At 54.2% G+C, this 13,673-nt stretch overlaps 4 protein-coding genes across 4 annotated transcripts; 2 read left to right on the forward strand and 2 right to left on the reverse strand.

Moving 5' to 3' along the window:
- On the reverse strand, positions 1 to 869 carry J4E87_007533 (uncharacterized protein; the record flags this gene model as incomplete). The annotated part of the gene is made up of 3 exons (XM_049379127.1): positions 1 to 590; positions 679 to 742; positions 792 to 869. The coding sequence occupies 3 exons, from the start codon at positions 867 to 869 to the stop codon at positions 1 to 3; spliced, it is 732 nt and encodes a 243-aa protein (XP_049231038.1).
- A 2,913-nt stretch (positions 870 to 3,782) lies between these two features.
- Positions 3,783 to 5,314, forward strand: J4E87_007534 (uncharacterized protein; the record flags this gene model as incomplete). The annotated part of the gene is made up of 3 exons (XM_049379128.1): positions 3,783 to 3,797; positions 3,859 to 4,421; positions 4,552 to 5,314. The coding sequence occupies 3 exons, from the start codon at positions 3,783 to 3,785 to the stop codon at positions 5,312 to 5,314; spliced, it is 1,341 nt and encodes a 446-aa protein (XP_049231039.1).
- Positions 5,315 to 8,890: 3,576 nt separating this feature from the next.
- J4E87_007535 (uncharacterized protein) lies at positions 8,891 to 12,083 on the forward strand (the record flags this gene model as incomplete). Its single annotated transcript, XM_049379129.1, has 3 exons — positions 8,891 to 9,190; positions 9,244 to 9,843; positions 10,392 to 12,083. 3 exons carry the CDS (start codon positions 8,891 to 8,893, stop codon positions 12,081 to 12,083), a joined length of 2,592 nt encoding a protein of 863 aa, XP_049231040.1.
- A 546-nt stretch (positions 12,084 to 12,629) lies between these two features.
- J4E87_007536 (uncharacterized protein) lies at positions 12,630 to 13,634 on the reverse strand (the record flags this gene model as incomplete). The annotated part of the gene is made up of 4 exons (XM_049379130.1): positions 12,630 to 12,754; positions 12,858 to 13,075; positions 13,311 to 13,354; positions 13,401 to 13,634. 4 exons carry the CDS (start codon positions 13,632 to 13,634, stop codon positions 12,630 to 12,632), a joined length of 621 nt encoding a protein of 206 aa, XP_049231041.1.
- Between the last annotated feature and the right edge of the window lie 39 nt (positions 13,635 to 13,673).

The following is a 13,673-nucleotide window of genomic DNA, read 5'->3' on the forward strand; positions in this document are numbered from 1 at the left end:
TCAGCATGCGCAACCCTCCTTAGGACCCTCCGTCCGTGCGCTGCCCAGGTTCACCCGCGCATCCTCTTGCCTGTTCAAGTTTGTCTGTCCACCCACCCCACGAGGCCCCTTCAAGCTCGTCTCTGGGATAGCATTTGCGATGGCAGTGAAGACCTCGGCGACGTTGTGCCCCGTCTTTGCACTCGTCTCGAAGAACAGCAAGCTCTCCTCGTCTGCGTATGCCTTTGCAGTCTTGCTAGGTACTCTCCTCGAGTCGGCTCCATCCTCGGTTGGCTCGTCCTCGCCCTCAGCTGCGGGGGCATCATCTGCATCTTCTGGGTTCTCTTCATCGGCGGCGGTCGCCAGATCGAATTTGTTTCCTACGAGCGCGATGACGATGCCTGGGGAGGCTTGGCGGTGCAGTTCGGCGACCCAGTGCTGGGCTTTTGTGAGGGAAGAGGGCTTTGTGATGTCGTAGACGACGAGGGCGGCTTGGGCGTTGCGGTAGTACATGGGCGCGAGCGAGGCGAAGCGTTCTTGGCCGGCGGTATCCCAGATCTCAAACTTGATGGTTCGGGTTGGTAGGTTGCATTTCTGCGTCAAGAATGCAGCTGTCAAATGGTACGTTAGTCATAGTTTGGCAGTATGGGGATGCGGGTGGTTGTTGAGCAATATCTCCGCATGTGGCTGTGTACGTACCTCCGATAGTAGGCTCTTTGTTCTCTTGGAAGTCGTTGTTGACGAAGCGCATAACGAGAGATGACTTGAGAAACGTCAGTTTAGAGTCGCGACGAAGCCTTCCTACTCCGTACCTTTCCAACGGCTGCTTCTCCTAGCAGCACGAGCTTGACGCTGCTGCTAGGCTTCGGTTGCGCGGAAGCGTCCGCCATCGTGAAGTCGTGATAGGGCTGTGATGCGGTCTTTGCGGAGGGTTAAGCGGCGACTGAGGTTCTAAAGACCCGGAGAGTGATGGACAGCGGTTGTTTGCGTCGTGATGAGGCGATAGCGGTTGCGATGCTGCAGGCAGATGCTTTGGAGATCGCCGAGAGCAGTGACGAATTCGTGCACGTGACTGACTTACTAAGATCGGAAAGCACTTGGCGTGCGAATGCATTCCAACACAACTACTTCAATTTGGCATATCGATACTGTTTCTATCCAGCACCCGTAGACAGAGCTCATGATGAGAGTCATGATTCCTAAGCCTTCTACGCTGGTGACTGGAGCAACTGCATCACATCAACTGCTCGATAAGACCCATCTTGACTGCGGATACATTACCTCCAAAGCTCTTGCCATGTCGACCTGGCAAGAGTGCAATAAGGCTTGTTGAAGTTACAATTTGAGGCACAGCCAGAAACTATGCGATGTGGAAATGAATGTCGCTCTTAGCTGCTTTACCAGCCCCTACAAAGCATCGTTGAGATGGCCTCTGCTTCCTGTTGGCGACTGCGTGCAAGAAGACACTAGATGCATACATACATGGCGGTCTGTTACACCGTCTCCACATGAAATCATACAGTAATGTCCGTCTTCACAACCGTTTACCGCTGGAGAAGTATCTAGATACATTCCGCGGACATCCGCAAAGCCGACAAGGCCCGCATCAAACATGTCTCGGTATATAGAATCACGAAAGCACACACGTCACTGTGTGTGCATCTGGCCAGCCCACGATGCATGCCGAGGATATGCCACCCCGATGCAGGAACTTAACTTTTTTTGTATCAAGTAATGACTGACGTCACATTGCTGACGTGAAACTTAGCTGGCACAGATCCGCACAGCCCACTCTCACCGTGACCGTGGGCGAGTTCCGTCCCAAACCAAGTAACTTTTGGGCTAAATCTTGACACGTGCAACCAACAAGCTCAATCCTGGTTGATGCGGAGGTTTTGTCCGCGGTGGACCTGACTCCTCACTTGGGCCGTCAAGACACCGGAATCTGTTACTCGACGCAGTTATGTGCAACATGCAATTATCATACCATAGTACAGTGATGTGAGGATATGCAGGTTGTGGCGTCGTCGACCCCTCAGCTAAGGCGCGCAATCTCGCAACGAAGCTATTCCAAGGCCGTGGGACTCCCGAATCGGCAGGCGCGAATTGCACCCCTCTAGCACCTGCATGGGCATAGACACCACCGGAACGTCTTACACATGCCCAGTGTACCCAATTCCAAAGCTGCGGACCGCTCAGTTTGATGCCAGACGGCTGCTCTACCGTAGGTGGTTATTGGTGGTGAGAGGCTACACCGACAAGTGGATACTACGCGTGGATGGCATTCTTCTGCCCGGACTCCGACGACAACGAACAATGCCATTGCCAGTGAGTATCCGTCACTGTGGCACTCTCTGCATCCCTGCGACAGGCCACGATCTGGACCCGTTGATCTTAGCCGATCGCAGCGGTGGTAGGACGACAGGTGGTCCAGCTATGAGCGCAGGAGCGAGCGGTTTTATTGTACGGCTGGCAGGCTGTCATGTGTCTTTGACTGTGTGGTGCAGGTGCCGCACCACTCAACACCCAGCGACCCCACAGCAGCGAGCAAGACGACAGGGTGGTGGCTTGCGCGATAATGTGCAGCACAGACGCCGTGTGCGCGACCGATCGCGATGACGCCAAGCCTGGTCTGCTATCCGAGCGGTTTGCGAGTGGGTGCCCAGGTGAGTGGAGTCAGATAAGTCTTTTGCCATCAGTCGCCATAATGCAAACTGCCCATTGTCTGCAACGAGGAAAAGAGAGGGTCGCGCAAACACCTGTTGGCAGGCGATGATCTCTTGTGTAGCGCGCGCAGCCCGACACAGCAGCGATCGGCTCGCCTTAGCCACAGCACTCCAGACAAGCGCTCGGTTCCCCGTGTCCTTGATCCGCCCGAACCGGACTGGCCCAAGCGGCCATGGGCAAAGTAGCTCGAGATCGGCGTTCCCTATTGCGGGACCAGGTTTCTTGACATGAAATCACGCTCGAATCACAGCCGCGGGGGCTCACACGGTATGGCGCACTAACGAGGGGCCTCGAGAACCTGCGTTGCGCCAGGAACACGCACAAAGGGTTCCTGGATTTGTGCATGGGGATGCGCAGGAGAGGCAGCAGAGGCAGCCAGAGTCAGAGGTGTCTGGAGCAGCAACATGGGTGAAACATGCAATCAGAGGGCGAGGGCGATGGTGCGCTCCCTGCCCGCCACGGCCCCGTGCGGTCTTTAATAGGAGCGGCAGCATGGGCGGCCTCGTTTGTCGCTTCAGCCACGGCATTGCCGCGTACCTTTTGAGGAGGAGGCGGCCGGGGTCTCGCTATCAGTCACGTTGGTCGGGCGTGGGCTGTGAGCGTCCGGCTGACCCCAGATGCCGCGTGCCATGTTTGCGACCAAATAATAAAAAGTTCCTGGCCGCTGCCACCGCTGCACCCATCTCACTCCCTTCCTTAACCTTGATTATTACCGCTGCCGGGTCTGAAACGGGGATATTTGGCCGCATTTCTGAGGCTGCGAATCGAGACTCTCTGTTGGACACAGTAACTCCATATCAGAAGCTCGGGCATCACCCCACTTGTCGAATAGCATTCCGGGACCTGTCCACACGCTTTATTTTTGAAATCAGCGCCTCTTCAGCTAGCAGACGCCTCTCGCACACATCTTGGATTATTATTTCTACCGCCCACGCCTGCGCTGCCCTGCATTGTCTCTCAGCCGCATCTCGCTCTATTACCTCCGACACCTCGGAGGCTGTGCAACTACTCCGCTGCCCTGCTGACGAAGCGGACAACAAAGCAAACACCCGGCCGGCGACTTTTTTACTGCAAGCATGACTGTCCACAAGGTACCTATACACATTATCCCAATTGACCGCCCCGAGTTGCGCTGACCGTGCCGCCTGCCAGGAGCCCATCAACGTCCGACCCGCCAGCCAGCAACGGCACTCGTCGAGCACCATGGCCGGCTCGCTCCCCAAGAACCGCCCGCACTCGCAATCGATATCCGCCGCCAATCTCAACCCGGCGCATCGCGTCACACGCCGGAAGAGCATGAGCCAGACGCCTGCGTCCAATGTCGCGGCCATTGCGGCGGCGGCCAAGGGCATGTCAGGGGCGCCGCTCGAGGGAGGCAGCAGCAATGGCCTGCGCCGCTCGTCCAAGCCGACGTCGCAGTTCCGGGGCCCCAACATGGCCCTCCACTCCACAATGGCGTCGAGCATGCCCGGCAATGGCGCGCAGTTTGGGCCCAGCAGTTACGGTGCGGCGGCGGCTAAAAGCGAGGCTCTCACCGACGGACCGACACTCGCAACCATGTTGGAGCAGGACAAGGCCAACTCCAAGTCGCGGAACCGTCGCGCGAGCGAGGGCTCTCGCCTGTCCAAGGGCGACGGCAAGCGAAGTGGTAGCGATCTGAGATGTGAAAAATGTGGGAAAGGCTACAAGCACAGCAGCTGTCTGACCAAGCACCTGTTAGTAACCCTTGGCCGACTATGGCCCTCCCACATACTTTCACGACTCATGACGAATGCCCTTTCCTCTCTCGCACGCACACATAGACTGCCATGCCTCTTGATAGTTCCGCGTTGACTTTTCTTCTAGTTGGGAGCACACGCCTGAATGGCAGTACACATCTAAGCTGCTCATTTCCAAGCACCAGCAGGTCCAGCTGCTCGAGGCCGCCTCGGTCCTCGTCGCCATGAACAAGGAGAGCGACGGCGAGACCAGCGACCGCTCGTCCCCGCCCGCCTCGGGTTCGTCTGACCTGCGTGAGGAGTTGAGCTCCACTGAAACTACCCCGCCCCCGCAACTCGACGACCATGCCGTGGGATCCTACCCTCACTCGCACTTTGGCACCCGCTCCCTCAAGCGCTACTCAGCCAACAGCTCCGCTTACAGCCAATCCTACCAGTCCACCGTCTTTTCCGACAATGGTAATGGCCACCACTATCGCCAGTGGAGCAACGTGTCTGACCGCCCCACTACGTCAGGCACCTCGGTTGCCGGCTCCTACCATGACGATGCCAATGACCATGCTGACCTCGCTGCCGCCGTCGGCCTGCTGAGCTGCTCGTACGGCACCCCCAAGACGGGACCCGTTGCGCTCCCGCCGGACGTGCCACCCGTGCCCCCGCTACCAGCAAAGTATTTTGACCTGAATGCCCGCACCCTGTCAGGTAGCACCACCGTCACCGCGCAGCAGTCGAGTATGCGCAACAGCTACCGCTACCACAGCGAGAGCAAGGACGTCGACATGGACGACGACCACTTCGCCGACGAAGAGGACTATCGCTACTCCAACTCGCGCAGCCGCGGCCGCATTGACGAGGACGACGACGAGATCTTCGGACGGATGGAGGAGTAGGAGCCTTCTGCGCTCGACACGCCCTTACGACGTCCCGACATCTCTTGCCATGTTTCTTTCCATCGCCTCCATTTCCCACCGTACTTCCGGCCCTGTACCACAAACCAAATACCAGCCATTTAGCAATCTATCTCCGCGAAGGAAAAAGACGCAGCCTGCACACCGAGGAGAGGGCCGTCACACCCCCCGACGACGCCCTTGAGGTTAAAGTACAGGTCAATCATCCGAACCTGCCGTCTTTTGCTCACCTTTGCGTCGAGAGCCTAGCACCTGCAACAAATATCCCGGAGTTTTTTCTCTTTTCCTTATCTTTTTTCTCTTGCTCAATCTTCATCTCTTCACCAAGAAACTTCAGCCTATTTTGATATAAACCCATATAACTTTACAAATACTTTCGATGACGAGGAGGACGGAGGAGCTATCATGGCTGCGCTGGATAGCGTGGCCTTGGTGCGAGGTGAGGAGAGGCGAGGGGTCTTTCCAATGTGTGTATGGTCCAGCCATCTTCTTGTATATTCGGCTGTGGAGGAAACCTTTTTTTCGAAACGAACCTTGAGGATGAGAGGAATCAAGATTGAAATGCCAAATAAAAGATCTCAGTCGAAAGGGAAGAGTGCCCAACGTGCGAGTGTATTTGCTTTGAGTGAGGAAATCGAAGTGCTCCCGAGCAGGACCCCGTTCGTATAAGAAAGCCCAAAGCTGACGAGAGACGAAGAAATTGACAACACAGAGACGGGAAAGAGAGGCGGGGGCAACCGGTCCTTTTTCACAACCCAACCCAACGTTGGGTCGCCGAGATAAAGCGTGCTGAGACGGAGCTGCGAGCTGACTGGAAAAGCGGCCAAGACCGTTGGAGGTTGGGGGGGAAATCGTGCTTTACCTTCCTCAGTTGATAGCTTAGTTTGGCACACCATAATCTGGGGCGCCGGGTGAGCGTTAGTACCCAAACACTGGGCTAGCTTCGTTGTTGCTGGAGATCCGACTGGATGGCTGGATGGGATGGTTGCTTCCGTGCTGAGAGGTAAGTAGGAGGGAGAGGCGTTAAGGTTCGTGGTGATGGTTGTTTGTTACGTCGACGGGATATCATCGTGATATTTGTATGTTGGCTGTTGATAGGCGAATGGTTGAATGGTTGGGTTGAGTGGACGGGTAGGATACCCCGCTATGCTATGCCATGCCATGCCATGCTACCCCACGGGACAACAACAACATCACGTCAAGAGCTGATCGTGATCGTGACACCTTGGCAAAAGCTGAGTAGAAATCAAGATGACAGCATGTTGACATTATTCCTCGGACCAGTCCTTATACACATCAAAATTAGCTGACGTACACCTCCAACAACCCACCTCCCCTTCCGTCCCCCGTCCCGCAACATACATCTAATCAGGTGTGGATCGACGACGATCCCCAATCCTACATCATAAGCGAGACCCCTCAGCGTTGGACATGCTGAGTGAGGCGGGTCGACAGCATCGCCAACTTCCTGTATGGGTAACGTGTGCGTGTTTCAAGTTGCGTGGTTGTGGAGATGAGGATCTTCGATCTGTGATGGGGCGCGTGAGGACTTTGTTGGTTGGTGGGGGGATAAGGCTGTGAAGTGGGGTATCGTGTATCGTGATGAGGGAAGGATGCGAGGACGCGTGGTTTTGTTGTGGGTTTAGCTTGGTGTTGGTGGGTGGTGTGGGTGGAGTGGTGGGTATGGTTGGTATCGTGATGTTTTTTTGGCGTGTGAGGTGCGAGGTCCACGGGTTGGTTTGGGAAGGTATGACGACAGATGATCTGCGGCTTTGGGCGGATGGGGAATGGAGGGGTATAATGAAGCATAGAAGATGAATTGTTTACAGAGCGATGCTGCTATGCGTACACGAATGTCAGCATGAGTACTTCCATGTACGATAGTCCGCCTGCCGGTCGTTGTTGTTGTCGAATGCCGTCCTGTCTTGGTGTATCGCGTTTGTTTATCGATGAGAACGAGGATCGGAAGTATTGAAGCTGCACTAGGTTGACATTGAACTTCTTCAAGGAACAACGAACAGTTGTTGTATATCAGAGCAAGGCTATAGGAACTGAAACACCTGACGCGCATGAAGCAGCATGAGAGGCAGGAAGAGGCTATCCCAGAGCACTAGCAGAGCTATAGCGTAGGTGTTCATTGCCTAAGTGTGTGCTTGTAGCTATGTGTGGGGTTTCTCGAGGGGAGGGCAGACGTACTGCGGGTGATGGGTGATGGATATCGTCCAGTCGGGATTCGAAACTAATGATATGGTTAGCAGTGTCTGCACAGTCCAAGGTATGTAAGTATCGGACAATGGACGAGTTGAACTATAGGAAGAAGAAGACTATGCTCGATCGACCAAAGCTAAGAGGCAGGAAGAGACCATACCACGCACAACCAAAGTCGAGGGGCAGGAAGAGACCTTACCACACACGACCAAAGTCAAGAGGCAGGAAGACACCTTACCACGCACAGCTTCGGATGAACAGTAGTTATTGCCACTCGTGTTGATGGCTAGTATTATAGCGTAGATTATGGTGGCTCGGGCTGAGAGGAAGACTCATGCAAGAGGATGTAAGAGAGAAGTTTGCGCGAGTACAGCCATCGTGCCTTCCGTAAACGCGTCGTCACGCGATGACGCGCGCCTTCGTCTTCGCTGTGCGAGCTTTGCCCGAAGCTCTTTGCGAAAAAGGAAGCGACGCTTCCGTTGGGAACTAAACAGGTTTGCCGCCTACATCAATGTAGAAACATGCAAAGTGGGTGATCCAACGTCAACGTAGGCTCCAGATGTGACAGGGAAAGACTGTACGTAGCATCGCAGACATGTCTCGCTAAACCGAGGCCATCAAGACACCCATAAATACACGATCTTGCATTGAAGATGGTGGGTACTTGTGAAATCTTCAGGTTTGATGGGTCACTGAGCATCGTGCCTTCCGGATTTGAAGCATCGATTCAAGTCAAGCCGCGTAATGAGAGACTCATACGAAGAGTCAAATCAGATGATAAAGTGAACAGGCAGTCGATGACTGAGAGCTAGAGAACTGTACCTGTCTCGGTATTCCAAAGATCGACAGATCTCTTGATCTCAGCATGAAGTGAGGTAGCTGAACTGCCCATCTAGGGTCCACCTGGCTTCTGGGCTTGTCTGAGCTTGCGCCGTGCCACAAATCATTGCGTAAACTTCTGGAAGTAAGGTGAGGTCCGTGCTAAGTTGTCCGTTGCAGCATGTCTCCCATATATCTGGTAGACGTGTTCCTGCAGCATGCGCATGCATGTTGAGTACCCAGCGACAAGCAGCGGCTGTCGTTCGATTTCATCTTAGACATGTGAAATCGGTCTTTGATGGAGTCATGTTCGATCCTGGGTCTAACTGGGATACATACAATTATTGGATATAAGACAATGGCTTTGTTGTGGGGATGGAAAAAGATGTGGCTTCGGGCATGGCGTCACTCACGACCCTGCAGATCCGCACGGTTGCGTGTTGCGGCTCTCCGGCGCTCACAACAGCGCAACCCAACACATGCCAGACAACTCGATGCCCTCCGACGAGCGCTGACCCACCCTTTGCTCCAATGCACCCGGCCGTCTCCATACTTGCCGATAATGTCGTCAAATACCACCACCTGCTCGCCCCGCTGCTCTACACCGTCCTCGCGGCTGTCGCAAACGTACACACACCGGTCCAGCATTCGCTGCTCATAACGACGATATCCTGGCTGATAGTATGGGTGCCGACTGTCTTCTGGGTGGGAATATATTCGAATAGCGACAGCGCCAAGAGGAAGACGAGCTGGCTGGCTGGCGCACTGCTAGGCCTGTCTGTGATATGCGACCGCGCAGCATGCGATAAGCAGGGCATCTGGGCGACCAAGGTACTTTCGGACGGGATATAGGGACAACATGCGACCGTCTAACAGCACTTCAGGCCCTCATTCCCTTCTTCACCGTCCTGTTCTCCGAGAACCAATTGGTCGCAAAACACCTCGCCCTACCTACGTGGACCATTCTCGATGGCCCTGCAGCCGAGACCAAGACCTCCCCGGAGCGACAGCCTCACACCGAATCATACGGGATATTAGCAGTTGTCGTCGTCTCTGCGAGTGCTGTTCTAGGTGTCTACGCAGTTCCCACCACGGTCGCGCTCGGTGTCAGCAGTGCCATCTTCGCGGCTACTGGCCTCGTCCTGTTCGAGTCCATCATACAAGCCGCGACAGAAGAGGGCGAGGGCGGCAAGCGAGGACTTGGGTCTGCGAACGGGAATACCTTGCGGCGCGCCTCAGTGAGTGGTGCCTCGAGGCCGCAGCGACTGGCTGCGCTCAGAGACGTCGCAGTGGCCATTGCAGTTGTATGCGGGATTGCGTCTATCCTTACCGAGTCTTCCTTGACTGCAAGCACGATATCCTGGGAACCTGTATACAGAGAGTATGACCGGGAGTGGAGGGATGTGCACAATTTCCGCATCTTGCAGCGCTTCCTGTGGATGTTGCCGGTTCACACCACTGTAAATGTTCTTGTTTTCGTTCTGGTACGTACATTCTTCCAGATTACTGTTGAACTACCTAAATACGCTGTCTTGTTACCAAACGCGGGTCTGGCGTCCTGCCGCGTCGTACCCGTCGCCATGGCTTTCACCCCAGCTTTTGCTTTCAGGTTCCAAGACCAGAGACGTAGCTTTCACTCTCAACGCACTGTCACGATATCAAGCTAATTTGCCCATAGATCTCTCAATATGGCGCTGTAAATACCTCTTTGTTGGCCATATTCTCTCACCTTGCTGCGAAACTACACTTCGCCCCGACCTTTTCCACCATTTTGTTTACCCTCATTTACGACGGGGCGGCACTTGTACACTTTTTTGAGTCGGCCGCATCTCCCATTGTCATGGATTCGCGGCGTTCTATGCGACTGCGTCGCTTTATCTTCATCGTTATGGCTCTTGCGGTGGGGTCTCTACTTTTCGGACGTTTCACTGGACCACGAACGTATCAACATATCACGCATGGTGTTCTTACCGACATACCACTTTCTCCGCCTGGGATGCCACTTGCTCCGGTGTCGGTAGATATGACCAAGGGTCATCCGGCTGCGCAATTGATTGAAGCAGCCGAGGCAGACTTCCAAGGCACCCTTAACCGACAATCCAAGTCTCTCGCTGATGCGGTTCGAGAGTACCGACGCAGGAACGGGATCTCGCCACCTCCGCACTTCGACAAATGGTACGAGTTTGCGACGCGCAACGGTGTTGTGATGATAGACGAATACGACATGATCAATGAGATGTTGCTACCGTTCTGGGCGCTCAAACCATCAACGATTCGGTCGCGCATTGCGAATGCGTTAGGTCATGAAGATAGCTCAATGCTTGCAATTGCGATACGCCATGGCGCCGTAGAGAACTTTCAAGGCGGCGATGAATGGCAACAACAGGCTACCATTGGCATGATGAAGCAGTTTGTCCAGTATCTGCCCGACATGGATCTGGGCTTCAACTTACATGACGAACCGCGAGTCGTTGTGCCTGACAATCTGTTGTCGTCGATGGTGACAAAGGCGAGGGACGAAATTCTACCGCGCACTGCGAAGAACACTGCACCTCGCAATGCCTTCTCCGCTCGGCCAGAAGACTTGAGTGATGGTACACGATTTGCTGAAGTTAGCACGACCAAGTTCAATCGCTTTGCGCATCAACAGACATGGACGCATTCGCGGCTGTCATGTTCTCCTGGCACTCAGGCCCAAACCTTCGAAGACTACGCTGCCGACAACTTCACCGCGTATGCCGCCAGCGACCTTGGCTTCATCTACAACACGACTGCCTTCTCCGATATCTGCAACTCACCCTCATTCTCGTCAACATTCGGGTTTTTCGAGCGACCCAATGCCTTCAGTATCATCCATGAGCTGACACCCGTCTTCTCGCAGTCGAAGATCTCCAGCTTCCAGGACATCCTATACCCCAGTCCATGGTACTGGATGGGCAAAGTAGGCTATGACGAGACGCACGACACGACCTGGGAGAACAAAACGAACAGTCTCTACTGGCGCGGCTCCACGACGGGAGGTTTCAGTCGCAACGGCGGCTGGCGACGTCAACACCGCCAGCACGTCGTCCAACGCCTCAACGCCCCCGACACTGCCAAAGTCCTCGAACCCGTCTCCAACCCCACCTCAACCTACGCCGTCACCTCCATCGAGCGCAAAGCCCTCAAAGACTTGATCGACGTCCACTTCTCGCACATCGGCCAATGCGACCCCGGCGACTGCGACGCCCAAAACGAATTCTTCGACGTGACCGAACGCGTCGACGGCCAAGACGCATGGTACTACAAGCACCTCCTCGACATGGACGGCAACGCCTTCTCCGGCCGCTTCTACAGCTTCCTCAAGTCCCGCAGTCTGACCTACAAAATGGCGTTATTCCGTGAGTGGCACGCAGAGTGGCTCCGCCCTTGGGTTCACTATATCCCCTTATCCCTCCGCGGCGACGAGCATCTCGATCTTGTACGGTGGTTCAGCGGTACCCAGGTTTTCGACGATGACGGCGATGGAGTTGTGGAGAAAGTCAAGGCGGATGGAAGCAAGAAGGGCGGAAATGGCGCGAGTGAGGGGGAGAAGAAGGCGAGGCTTATTGCGAAGAGGAGTTCTGAGTGGCATGATAGGGTGCTGAGGAATGTGGACTTTGAGGTTTGGTTCTTTAGGTTGCTGTTGGAGTATGGGCGTGTGGTGGATGATAGGAGGGAGGAGATTGGGTTTGCGGGGCCGTAAAGATGGGGGTGAGACGTGGTGAGGCGGAGGGTGTGAAGGAGGAAATAAGGGTTGGATAGATGGAGTTGGAATACATTGCTGTTCTTTTTGACGTGTTCTGAGGATTGTGCATATAACAATCGATATGTTAAGTTTATGTGTACACGAGCCTGGGTGATGTTGTGATTCAGTCGACTCCACTGACTTTCCCACCTCATACAAGGAAAGGAAAAACCTGAACAGGTCAGCAGCCTACATCAACGTAGAAACCTGCAAAGTAGGTAGCCTAACGTCGATGTAGGCTCCAGACCTGTTTGGTTTTTTCCTAGATTGACGTGCTCCGGCTTGCATGTTGAATGACCTTTGATTAACGTCAAAAATGACTAGTACGGTGGTCTAACGAAAAGCCCGTGTAATATCCTACTCTCCCATAGACGAACTCCTACTCGATAACCGCTTCCAACCCGCTGCTCCATTCGTAAAGTATCCACGTATACGTCTCCAAGCCCTCTTCAATGCCCAAGCAATACTAGTGATGATGGAACGGATCTGCGAACGAGGTGAAGTCTACTTCCTCCCCGTTCGGACGCCGTACTCGGAGTAGAAATGGCACGTCGTGTTATGAACGACGCCGGATGTGTCTTCCTTGAAGACGTTGCAGCCGTAGGTTGCGGCGTTGGGTGGGGTGTATACTGTGTTTCGTTAGTCGGACGATGATGCAATGGTGTGAAGTAGAGAAGATGACGATCAAGGCTCAGTGAAGTACAAAGTAGAATGCAAAGAATTTGTACTTACAATGTAGTGAGACTGCGTAGTCTGTGGGGTGCGGATTGGAAATACGATGCACACCGAGCGTGTCAGCCATGTATGTGACGTCGTTTTCAGCGAAAGTAGTCTCCATGGTCTTCGTCATGGGACGCTGGTTTTGTGCATCGTCTTCGGTGGGCGTTGCGAAACGGGTTTCTGTCAGGCTGCCTTTGAGGACTTTCATGATGCAGTGTGCGTTCGCGTGGCTGATGGGTAATTAGTATCGGCGTGTTGCGGTAAAGTGTGAGATATAGCGAAGGCGAATGGCGGAATGTAGTGAGTTATCGAAAGGTCGTCTTACCGGCGTGTCTCCTGCTGACACATCGATCAAAGTAGATCGGCGAACGGGGTCGCTTCATCGTGCAGGAGACTGGAGCCATGGGGTGTTGGTCGTAAGGTGAGGTATGCTTATGTCAACAGTCGCAGAATCTTATCACTTACTCATGAATCGGGCTCTTCTTTCCAGGTCCCCATACCAATATGAGCTGTTCGGTTAGCACTCTTCGTTGACTCGAGAACCGGGGACTGTACCAAGTTACTCTTGCCGTTGCCTTTGTCGACAACATTCCGTGTGTATGGTAATGTCTCAGACGGAAAGTAGTATTTCTTCCACTCCGACTCTTCCGAGGTGTATGCTTTCATCAATTCCTGGAGCTCATTCTCGTCTACGTCATCCGAGTCTATGCCGTTGCTGGGGCCGAGCACCTTGTTGATCTCCTGCACGAGCGAGTGGAAGTTATCTTCTTCAGTGTTGCGGCCGATCATGGTAACGATATTGATTTGCGGGGAAAAAGAAACGTGGCA

Source organism: Alternaria ethzedia (genome assembly GCF_023757985.1).
Source record: "Alternaria ethzedia strain BMP 0044 chromosome Unknown scaffold_21, whole genome shotgun sequence".
Classification (NCBI taxonomy): domain Eukaryota; kingdom Fungi; phylum Ascomycota; class Dothideomycetes; order Pleosporales; family Pleosporaceae; genus Alternaria; species Alternaria ethzedia.